The sequence below is a fragment of the Drosophila arizonae genome, chromosome 3 (genome assembly GCF_054131065.1).
Source record: "Drosophila arizonae isolate 15081-1271.41 chromosome 3, UAZ_ARI_1.0, whole genome shotgun sequence".
In the NCBI taxonomy this organism is placed as follows: Eukaryota; Metazoa; Arthropoda; class Insecta; order Diptera; family Drosophilidae; genus Drosophila; species Drosophila arizonae.
In genome coordinates, this window is record NC_142923.1 from 9,668,835 (window position 1) to 9,680,437 (window position 11,603).

The window sequence follows — 11,603 nt, forward strand, 5'->3', positions numbered from 1 at the left end:
ACTCCCCCTTCCCTTTCGTTGACTGGCTGCTACTGCTGCTGCTGCTGCTGTATGGTCGGCGGAGCGTGTTGCGGTCCGTCTCTGTCGCCGCTTCATAGTGGGCACTATAATTCTATTATGGCTGTAAAGCAATTTTATTTCTGGCTGTTTGTTGGCCCGCGCCTCGTTTAGCTTTCATTTTCACATCTGCGCTGCCATTTTCATTTTCATTTCGCATTTTTACGCTTTGTGCCCGCCTCTGCCCAGCGCCGCGCTTTGCACCCTCACCCACACCAGACACAGACCCAAACCAGCCCATCCCGGCCCATTCTAGACCATCCCAACCCATCCCTCACCATTAACCAGCGTAGCTGTCATCATCAAATTACGCTCAGCTTTTGTCTCGCAGTTTTGTTTTAATGCCAAAGCACAAAAGCATCTACTGCTTGGCTTCTGCATTTGCTTAGGATGCCCTTGTTGTTCTTGTTGTTATTGTTGCTGTAATACCCTGTTTGCTTTAAAAGTTTGTGCAAAACTGCGAGAACTTAAACTTGTGCAAAATTATTTAATGGATTTTTAATTTAAGTCAGGTTGAAGTTCAAGTTTGATTATATATTTTTATTTGAGAAGAAAATAACTTCAAACTTCTGTAAGCCAGTATTGACGATTCAGTCTTAGTCTACATTACATTGGTTAATTAACTTAAATCGATTTAATAATCTTTCACAACTTACATGTTGAAATTATCGAACAAATTGAATAGATTTATTAGTTAACTTCTTTCTTTTGCTTTAATAGCTTTGGTTCCCATTGCAGGGCATTTTCTAGTCTAGCAGGCATTTAGTTCGCATCGTTATCATTTTGTTAGCATGCAAATTAAATGCGCCCAACCCTTTTAGTTATCTGTTTGTAACTATCTCGCGCTGATAGCGTTGTCTCTGATCTCTTCGTTTCACACTTTTGCAAGCGTGCTCTTTCCTGTGCTCTCTCTCTCTCTCTCTCTCTCTCACTATTACTCACTCTCTTTGGAAATCACACATACGCCGCGTCGATCGGCTTATAAATTGGGAAGTCAACAGCCGGCAGTCGTCGACGGAACGCGTGCGAAAGCGAATCAAAGCGGGTAGCTAACTACACTCGTGCATGGCTGCCTGAATGGGACAATTAGCAGTTAATTGGCATTCGATATTGAGCGACTGGACGGAGAGCAGCTGATATGACCGAGATAATGGATGATGCGGAGCAAGATGCGATCGTTAATAGATTGAACAATGAGCTGCACATGCTCAGGGAACAGCTGCGAGAACGAGACTGCGAATTGGTCAAGCTGCATCGTGAAATACACAAGCTGAAGGTGAGAGAGGGTAGCCGAGGAATTCTAAAGGGAGTGAAAGACAGAGAGACAGATATAATGTAAATTGGTCATAAAGGGAATATTTGTGATTCTAAAATAATATTGACAGAGTGTGTGAGCGAAATAGGTATACGTAGATAGAAAGAGAGAGAGAGAGAGATAAGAGAGAAGAGAAAAGAGAGTGATAGAGATGAAAAATAGTATAGGAATAGCGAAGTAGGTCAGTAAAGGAAATGCTCACAATTTTTAATGGGACTTTTAAAAAATATTGACCGGGGATATGATTACAGATATTCTATAATCTTGGGTAAATTTTCCTAAGGGACGTTCCTAGGGAATTACATAAAATTACGACAAGTTCAAGCGATCGGAGGAAAGCAAAGGCGGGCCACTAAATTTTAGATTAGGAAAATATATATAATCTGAAAAAAAAAACAAGCTTACCAATGTCTAGACATATCTTATGTTAATAATAATAATAAAAAGTCTGAGTTTTAGATTATAGCTTCCATTAAACTATCGGGAAATTGCAAGCTAAAAGTAAAATATTCATAACATGAAAGAGTATTCGCTTACTTTAGACAGCATGCAAAATATATCATTTAAATTTGAGACTGTGACAATAATCTTAGCTTTGTTCAGTTCTTTGCCAACTTGAGGAAAAACAAATCAATTCCATTTAATTATCGGAAAATTGCATCAGGCTGCATTCACGAGCTGAAAGCGAATAGAAGATGAAAATATACAACAACATACAGAAAAGTACTAGAAACCTACTTGAGCCTAGGTCACCAGGGTGAATGCCAGCGAGCCAAAGGGGCAGATGTCCCTTGTCATTGTGCATCGTTTGTTTGTTTTGTTTGCTGTTTGTTTTGTTTGGTTTATTGTTGTCGCGCCGCAGATAACGGCACAATAACACCAGCAGCAACAATTGGCCAAGCAACGTATTGTGCTGTCATTTTTTTTCCCCATCTTTTGCTTCTATTTCTATTTTGTATTTTCAACTAATTCGCACAGATACAGAAAAAAGTATCTGAAAAACACTCACACACATACACACGCACACAGCTCGTATCAATTGCGTCGCATGTCGGTTTCTCAAGCACAGCAGCAGCAGCAGCAGCCACAGCCGCAGCTAAGCACCAGATATCAGACACTATCTGATAGAGAACAGACAATATTAGATATTGTGCATGTAGATACCGGTAGCCAGCCCTATGCCCTTGTAGCAGTCCGGTGATAACTGGTCTAGCGGTTTTGCGGCTGTCATTCAGCTGTGCTCGACGTAAGAGAGTAGAATTTTGTGGGCGGAATATCTAGAGTCTTGAAGTAGAGATTGCCGAATAGATAATTATGCTCAATTGGTGTTAACAGCTCAGTAGATATGACCATGAAGGGCAGTCTGCCGCATAGTGCGAAAGCTATGAAAATGAATAATCTTCAATTCACAGCTAAATATTCATTCAGACTACAATATCATAAAAGGCTACACAATGCTATAAATAGACCCTACATTTAATGGCTCTTTAAATATTTGAACAATTTGTTGTTATTGCTTCGAAAAGAGTATTGCGACTTCGGTATTACGCATACACCGTTTTTTTTTCTTGTTAATTTCGTTCATGAACTGCCACTGCGTGTGTGTGTGTGCGTGTGTATTTGAATTGTAAAGCATTTTTATTGAGCTAAGCGTTTAGCACTTCTTCGTGAGATTTTCATAGAGCGGCAGCGTAAAGAGCTAAGCTTGCCAGAGAGTCCACGCTCAGCTACAGATACAGATACAGATAAAGATACAGATACAAAGCTGGCAATGAAGATACAGATACTCAGGGACTTGCTACTGTGTGTTGCTAATTGCCGGATCAGCAACGGCATTAGCTTTGTCTGCGCTCGCGAGCGCTGCTCTAGCTGGACGTCGCGTCGTGCGCTTACCGCCCCTCAACCCCTGTTAATCCCGCCAACATCTACAAGCTCTAAGCGATTTGTGTGCATGTTTGTGTTTGGTGTAAATAAACACCATGGCATATTCCATAAATTCAACGGGCGACAGCACGCGTCGCGCTCCCGAAGAGAACAAAGCAAATGCCACAAAAAACAAAATAGTTCAAATGCATTGAACTAGAGATGTAGACTAGAAGATACTCTAGAATTATAAATAGAGTTGTATAAAAGAAGTAAAAGCGTATAAAATAACTATTTGAAAATGAAGCGAAATGCTAACCCTCAAAAAAGTTCTAGGGTTTCTAAGAATATATTTTATTCAAATATTTTATCATGGTAAATAACTTAAATATTATGAATGGTTTCTCGTTTATTATTATTTGTTATTTTTTTTTCTGACAGATTTTTATTGTTCTGTAGCGTGTAAAGCTAAAAATTTGATTATAATAAACAAGTTGTAAGGATCCATACTTTGTATTGTGAATTTAAAAAAAAATATATTTTTGTTGATGTAGTGTTTAAAATTTTATGATTTTATTTTGTAGCGTATATCTATATATATATTTCTTTTAATTTTTAATTTTTATTTATTTATTTATCTATTTTTTTTTACTCAATAATTTTATAGTTTTAGCAACCATTTAACCCAATAATGTATAGGGTAAATAGGTGAATATTTCTGCTCGTGAGTTAGTTAGTCAAACAAAAAGTGAAACCAATATTCCTTTTTTAACCTTGTATATAGGGTATTAATTTTTCGTTATGCTTGAAAATCTTAGCCAATATACCCCCCATATATGTGGGCTTATAGTGCATACAAGTAGAGTGCGCAGACAATTTTTGAATTGCTAATTTTTATGTAAATAGTCTGTAGAATGTGTGGAGGGCAGGAACTGATTGCCGCTGGAAGTTACGACTTTTGGCTTATCTAGTATTTTGAGTCATACTCATATATATATATATATATATATATATATATATATATATATATATATATATATATATATATATATATATATACGTATACATATACGTATGTATGTATATACGAGTTGTGTTCAGATTTTGGCACTGCTATCTTAACGCCTTGCCATTATTTTGGGGTCAGTTTTTGCATGCTATTTACGCAAAGTGTGAGATAAGATGACTGTAAAGGGCGAACCAACAACGAGTGGCCCACTTTGGGCGAAGGTTTCCCTCCGATATTTATTGAGAGGCGACAAAATAAAGGGGTCACTGGCTGTCCATTCAAATTGAGTTTCAGCTGCATCACATGTGCCGCTAATTGGAAACTCAATTGGCTGGCGAATTGATTAATCGACGCCTTTCAATTGTCATTCCATGCTGGCCGATGCAGAGCGTGCTGCAGCAAACCACCAGCAGCCATGTGGGCTTGTCCAACAGCCAACTGCCGCCGGAGCAGTGCGGCGAGGTGAGCAGCAGTCGAGAGCATGAGCATGTGTGCAGTGCCTGCGGTCTGGTTATGCCAGCCAGCAATGGCAATGAAATGCAGAGCCACACAACAGCAGCAGCAGAAGCAGCAGGAGGAGAAGCAGGAGGAGATGCAACAGAAACAGTTACAGCCACGGCAACAACATTGGACAGCACATTAAAAACAGATGCGGCCACATCGGATGAAGTGCGTCCCAAGCCGCTGTTGGCGGCCATTAAAAAGCAGGGCGTCTCCGCGGAGAGCTCGGTTCAGTCCAAGCAGCAGTCCTACACTGAAACTATACCCAAATACGAGAAAGACTACAGGTGAGCGACTCTTGACGAGCTACGAGCCTAATCGGTCAACTCCAACAAATTTATAACTTCAGCGCCAAGCAGCAGATCAAGGATGCCATCATGGACAATGATTTCCTAAAGAACATCGATGCCTCGCAGGTGCGCGAACTGGTGGACTCCATGTACTCCAAGAGCATTGAGTCGGGTGAGTTTGTCATCCGCGAGGGCGAAGCCGGCGCCCATTTGTATGTCTCTGCGGCGGGCGAATTCGCCGTCATGCAGCAGGGCAAGGTGCTGGACAAGATGGGGCCAGGCAAGGCGTTCGGTGAACTGGCCATACTCTACAACTGCACGCGCACCGCCTCCATACGGGTGATCAGCGAAGAGGCGCGGGTCTGGGTGCTGGATCGTCGCATTTTCCAGCAGATCATGATGCGCACCGGGCTGCAGCGCATTGAGAATAGCGTGAATTTCTTGAAGTCGGTGCCGCTGTTGCGCAATCTCAGCGACCAGCTGCTGGCCAAGATTGCGGATGTGCTGGAATTGGAATTCTATGCGGCGGGCACGTATATCATACGCCAGGGCACGGCGGGCGACAGCTTCTTCCTCATCTCCCAGGGCAATGTGAGAGTTACGCAAAAGCTGACGCCCACTGCGCTGGAGGAGACGGAGCTGCGGATCCTGGGTCGCGGCGATTACTTTGGCGAACAGGCGCTCATCAATGAGGATAAGCGTACGGCCAATATCATTGCGCTGGCGCCGGGCGTGGAGTGCCTCAGCCTGGATCGGGAATCGTTCAAGCGGCTCATCGGCGATCTGTGCGAACTGAAGGAGAAAGATTATGGGGATGAGGATCGCATGCTGGCCATGAAACAGGCGCAGGCCCAGAGCGAGGAGTCGTTCGGTGCGCAGGCGCAACAGGAGTATCCGGATCTGAAGCTGACCGACCTTGAGGTGATCAGCACACTGGGCATCGGAGGCTTTGGTCGCGTCGAGCTGGTCAAGGCGCATCATCAGGGTCGCGAGGACATCTTTGCACTGAAGTGCTTGAAGAAGCGACACATTGTGGACACCAAGCAGGAGGAGCACATTTACAGCGAGCGCAGCATCATGCTCAGCTCGAACTGTCCCTTCATCTGCCGTCTCTATCGCACATTCCGTGATGACAAGTACGTCTACATGCTGCTGGAAGCGTGCATGGGCGGCGAGATCTGGACCATGTTGCGAGATCATGGCTCCTTCGATGACAATGCAGCCCAGTTCATCATTGGCTGCGTCCTGCAGGCCTTCGAGTACTTGCATGCCCGTGGCATACTCTATCGGGATCTCAAGCCGGAGAATCTCATGCTGGACGAGCGCGGCTATGTGAAGCTGGTGGACTTTGGCTTTGCCAAGTATATTGGGAATAGCGCCAAAACGTGGACGTTCTGTGGAACGCCCGAGTATGTGGCGCCAGAAATTATTCTCAACAAGGGACACGATCGAGCCGTGGACTATTGGGCTCTGGGCATTCTCATACACGAGCTGCTCAACGGCGCGTAAGTTTGCATTGGAAATTCAATGAATCTGCTCATTTCCACTAAGAGTTTCCCTTTATCCCAAACAGTCCACCATTTACTGCGCCCGATCCCATGCAGACTTATAACCTAATCCTAAGGGGCATCGACATGATCACATTTCCCAAGCACATCTCACGCTGGGCCGTGCACCTGATCAAGCGCCTCTGCCGGGATGTGCCCTCCGAACGTTTGGGCTACCAAACGGGCGGCATACAGGATATCAAAAAGCACAAGTGAGTAGATATACTAGTGGGGCTAGCTAATGGTGCCACTTGAACTAAGCAATTGTTGCACTACTCCCTAGATGGTTTCTCGGCTTCGACTGGGATGGCCTGTCCAGTCAGCTGCTGATACCGCCCTTTGTGCGGCCCATTGCGCATCCCACGGACGTGCGTTACTTTGACCGTTTTCCCTGTGATCCCACTGAGCCGCCGGATGAGCTTTCTGGCTGGGATGCGGACTTTTAGCCTAATATAAGCCGATACCCTATACCCAATGCAACCATTACCAAGTATTGTAGCAAATGTAATCTCAATGCATACTCAGTAAATATCCTTCATTTTAGAATGCTGAGCTAGTCCGTCTGACTTACTAAACGTGAACGTAACGGTTCTATAGAATTTATAGGCTACATATTTTGCGTTTGTTGGGTACAGGGTATCTGCTGGCCGGACTCATTCGGCTAGAGTACTCTTGTTATTCTTTGTTGCACTAGTTTACTTGACTTTGAACTTATTTTGAATAATTAGCAATGACATAGAATTTTTGTAAGACTCCTTCAAAGTTGTCGTAATACGTTCGGGTCGCCTTCGAAGCGGGCTTCGTGGATAGGCTTGCTGGCTGCCAGTTGCCGTAGCATTTGTGCGTAACGGTCCTTTAGTGGGGCGTAGATCTTGTCACAGTTAGGAGCTGGCTCGGTCGCCAGCTTCAAGTAATCTGGAGAGTTTTGAATGAACTCAGAGTAGCTGAGTTGCGGCTGACTGCCATGGCGTATTTTGCACTTGCAGCAATTGCAATTGACCTCACGATACTCATAGAAGGCGTAGCGGGCTCGATAGGCGGCTCCCATGAGGCGCGGATCAGCGGGCATTTCATACCGGTAGACGGGCGCATTGAAGACGTCGGCTGCAATCTGGAGTATGCTGCTGTTGCTAGAGTGCTCGCCAATGGCAATAATTCTGGTATTGCTGTCTATGATGAACCCGGTACCGACGATAATTCCACAGTGATGCATCATTTGAGCCTCGATGACCGCTCGGGCCTCGAACCGCGGCTCGAATCGCTGTCGTCCGGTTAGTGCCTCGGTAGCTAGCTCAGAGATGGCACTGTCCCAGCGCAGAGTGCCTTGTGCCTTGGGTGTCAGCTCCATTTCATCAAAATGAATTGCAATGTTACCCTCATTGCCGATGGGCGTGTCGGCCAACATTTCATCGAATTGCGTCCAGTTGCCGTTGGCCACTTCCTGGCAGATTCGCTCTCGCACTAGGCCGCCATTGGGGAATCGGAAGAAGTTCATGTATGCATTCGGAATGGTTGGATGGCACATGGTTTGTCCCTCTTCTTCGACACTGCATTCCTTAGTTGGCAGTATGATCATGTCGTGCTGGCTGAGCGATAGAATAATAACATTCTCCTGATCCTTGATGCTGGCCAACAAGCTGGAATTGCTGTTGGTGGCCGCAACAATCATGCAGTCGGATCTAAACTTCCAGCGAGTCACATAGTACTTGTTAATGCGTCCCTGCAGTCGATTCGTGGCGATCGGCGGCATGAGCCGTGATGCTAATTCTGGTGCACAAGCCTCCAAGAGGACTTTCGACCACTCTTTCTCATGTATGCCCAAGAGATTCATTAGCGAGCCGTCAGAGTGGTCAATGGATGCCATTGTGCCAGTCAGCAGCGATGCCAGGAAGCTGCTTATTAGCGATATGCGAACTGTTCTTTGGTATTCGTCCGGATAGGTCACATGAACATTACGTATCTCAGGGCCAGTCAAGCCGGCGAATGCATGAGATCCGGTGATTTTTTTCAGTTTTCTAGCGCCACCAACTGCTTTTTCTATCGCCCTGCACTGAGTGTGAATGCAATCATCATTCACCCAATAAAGGGAGCGCAAAGTGAAACATTTTTCCGTCAGCTGCTCGTGCAGGCTCGTCAATGCAGTTAGGCCACAGAGCGCACGGAAACCGGCCAAGGACCAATATATGGCGCCATGATGATGTGCTGCACCAGCGATGGCTGCCACCTTATATAAATCGGCGCCCTGCGACACCAGACAATTGAACAGTATGTGCAATGCCTTGATATACATCACGGGATTCACCTCAAATTGATCGAGATCCACGCCGGGGTTGACACCCTTTTGGGTTTTGTATTCCGGTAAGTCGACATCATAGCGTACCACAGCATTATGCATCAGCTCAAATTTGGAATTCAGAATCACCGCCTCCAATTTCTCAATGCCCAGGTGGATGCCCATGTAGGTATTTAGACTGTAGTCTGGCGGGGCTCTGTGACACATTGCGATAGGTCCATGGAGAAATATGCAACGAAAACAAGTTTAACTGAAAATTTGGAAAATAATTAAACTATACACATCTGACATACAAAATCCAAAATTATACTAGAGAAAACATGTTGAAAACATTTAGTGTAGATAGAGGTTGGGAATCATAATGAGTAACAAGCATTATAATAAACAATAATAGTTAATAATTTGAAATTACTTGAAGCATTTTTAGGCGATATCTGCTTGGCATTTAACTCTAGGTAGTCCGTGATTGATAAAATTTGATGTGAAACAAGACTCGTTTTAATTAAGGCAAATGGAATGGTGGATTGATGGCAATATATAACACTATATAATCGCATATTGATTTCTTTTTAGTAAAATATTATATAATTTATGCTTATAGCTGTAAAAGAAATATTCCTTTAGTCATGTTGAATGCTGACAAGGAAAAATCTAGAACGAAAATCAAATTGTTTGATTGATTTTTTTATTAATGTTTTATTTTTTTATTATTTTGGGTAAATAAATATTGACATACATGTTTTATATAATAAAATCCAAGCCCTTTTCAAACATATGCCCAAATTGAATACAATTCGATAATTGAATATAATCGATAACTCCCTCAGTTAGTTCTGTTGATCAAGCCTTAAACTGTTTGTGATCTACGCTGTTCGGTGATCTTGAACTGTAGCAACACCACCAAATAGGTGGCCATGAAGGAGATGTTCGTGGTGATCAATTCGCGATTGATGTTGGCATAGCCATCGAGATTCATGATGGGCGGATTCTTGTTGATAGCAACCAGCAACATGTCCACTTCCTTTTGTGTGGCAGTGTCCACGGCAGTTAGATTAATGTTGAGCAATTTGGTCTGGAACTCCATGCCCACCTTGTGTGAGGCATAGTGCGCCTCATTGCAGATGATGTACAGCAGGCACATGCAGTAAAAGACGATGACGAAGAGGCCCACCTCCTTGTAGGTGGCGCCATGATCGATGATCTCACTAATGCTGCCGTAGGTGGCAATGATGCTGGTGAAGAAGATCACCAGACAGTACATGCCATACATGTTCGAGTAGGCGCGTCCCAGCTGCTGCATCATGTGGCTCAGATCCACCCAGAGATGGCGATACTCCGTTAGCTTCTGGGCTGGCTTCTCGCCCTTAATGGTGGCCTGCAGAGCATCCGATAGGGCGTGGCTGGCCGTGCCAAAGGCATTGCAATTGATATACCACAGGCTGCAAAAACAATTCAGCATCGCGATGATTGGATAATAGGCGAAGGTGTACCATAAGCGAAAGTCGGGCTGGAGAAAATACTGCGACAGATTTATGGCGATGCTGAGCAGCCAGGAGAAGACGCACAGTGCATAGGTCAGCGGATAGAGATTCGGGAATACGATAGGTGAGCCCGTCGTCTTGAAGAACTTGTACTGATAGTTCGTCCACATGTTCTTGAAGATGGCCACCTGAGGGCCATGGCGCCAGCTAGCGACGGGCAGCAGAAAGTTCGTGAAGAGCAGACTGATGAAGATGACGTTGTAGATGGCCTCGTCGAAGCGCTTGTCCGGGCTGGTGATGAACTTCTTGACACGCTCTCGCAGCACCAGCACCACAATTGTCGTTTGGCAGCTGTAGATGAATACGGCCCACATTACCTGCTTGGATCGCCAGGAGTAGCCAGTGCGCGGCATATTTCTCACAGGCGGATTACGGTGTATGGGCATGACGCCCATGATCTGGAACAGGACTAGCAGACTTTTGGTGGTCTTGTAGAATGAGTCGTGCTTGTCCAGCTCCAGTGGATCATCCACGGTGTCCGGCTTGCGCACGTAAACATCATCGATGGCATTGCCGCCCGCCAGCATCTTGAGCTTCTCTCGATAGCGCAGCTCGTCCTCCAGAAATTGTCGCTGATTGGGATTCAGCATGGGCGCCACTTTGCCTTGCGGCGTTAAGCCGCGACTAACCGCCCAGAAGGACATGATGTGGACAATAGCTTGGAGCCAACACCGATGCCACAATCCTTGCCAGGCTTTTATATGGCTCGCTCCTGCTATTGACTTTTGATTGAAAAGCAAACAAAAGTGCGAATGCCGCCTACGGGGCGTACCGTTATTTGTTTGCTCTCCATTAAATATAGCCCGGAATATCGTATAGGTATATACCATATATAGCCGTCGGGCTGTGTTTGTTGTGGTCATTTGATGTAGCCTTCTCATGCACTGCCGCGTGGCTATTTTGCTGACAAAGAGCTGAACGGGCGCCCCCGTAATCGGGGACAGGACATGGCGTGAATAATGCTACGCCTCTGTGTCCCTGTGTCTATGTCACTGTATGTGTGTGTGTTTTTTGGGCCAGGGTAGAAGGTATATAGAATGCGCTTAATTTGCCGGAAATGAAAGTTTAACGATGTGTAAATGCTTACGAATGCCCGATAGAGGCTCGCACTAATGACCAATAAAAATGTGGCACCGCTGACCCAATGAATGTAGTGTCGCCTCTTGTGTCTGGATGTGTGTGTGCCC

General features: G+C 45.0%; 3 protein-coding genes across 5 annotated transcripts in view; 1 reads left to right on the top strand and 2 right to left on the bottom strand.

Annotated features, from left to right (window-relative positions):
- Pkg21D (Protein kinase, cGMP-dependent at 21D) overlaps nt 1-7,323 on the top strand; it is a 37,703-nt gene extending 30,380 nt beyond the window's left edge. Inside the window, exons 1-5 of one of the 2 annotated variants that reach the window (XM_018004635.2) lie at nt 1,024-1,333; nt 4,632-5,032; nt 5,095-6,540; nt 6,609-6,794; nt 6,866-7,323. In XM_018004635.2, coding sequence (XP_017860124.1) covers nt 1,196-1,333; nt 4,632-5,032; nt 5,095-6,540; nt 6,609-6,794; nt 6,866-7,028 — 2,334 coding nt within the window. In that variant the 5' untranslated portion in view covers nt 1,024-1,195 and the 3' untranslated portion in view covers nt 7,029-7,323. Of the gene's footprint in view, nt 1-1,023; nt 1,334-4,631; nt 5,033-5,094; nt 6,541-6,608; nt 6,795-6,865 lie in introns of those variants that run through there. The other variant, XM_089463982.1, reaches the window with a different exon arrangement.
- LOC108609649 (xylulose kinase) lies at nt 7,277-9,314 on the bottom strand. 2 transcript variants are annotated; one of them, XM_018001371.2, is made up of 2 exons: nt 9,169-9,314; nt 7,277-9,071 (listed from the first exon to the last, which is right to left on the bottom strand). In XM_018001371.2, the coding sequence occupies exon 2, from the start codon at nt 9,038-9,040 to the stop codon at nt 7,340-7,342; it is 1,701 nt and encodes a 566-aa protein (XP_017856860.2). In that variant the 5' UTR covers nt 9,041-9,071; nt 9,169-9,314; the 3' UTR covers nt 7,277-7,339. The 2 variants fall into 2 exon arrangements, with proteins under 2 accessions (XP_017856860.2, XP_089320110.1); XM_089463984.1 differs by having other exon boundaries at nt 7,277-8,824; nt 8,885-9,294.
- A 270-nt stretch (nt 9,315-9,584) lies between these two features.
- On the bottom strand, nt 9,585-11,297 carry Gr21a (Gustatory receptor 21a). Its single transcript, XM_018004636.2, has one exon. It carries the CDS (start codon nt 11,295-11,297, stop codon nt 9,723-9,725), a length of 1,575 nt encoding a protein of 524 aa, XP_017860125.2. The 3' UTR covers nt 9,585-9,722.
- Nucleotides 11,298-11,603: the final 306 nt, after the last annotated feature.

What these genes read in the sequence shown, in the direction of transcription:
- LOC108609649 (XM_018001371.2), bottom strand. Translation starts at nt 9,040, where the DNA reads ATGGGCATCCACCTGGGCATTGAGAAATTGGAGGCGGTGATTCTGAAT.
- Gr21a (XM_018004636.2), bottom strand. Translation starts at nt 11,297, where the DNA reads ATGAGAAGGCTACATCAAATGACCACAACAAACACAGCCCGACGGCTA.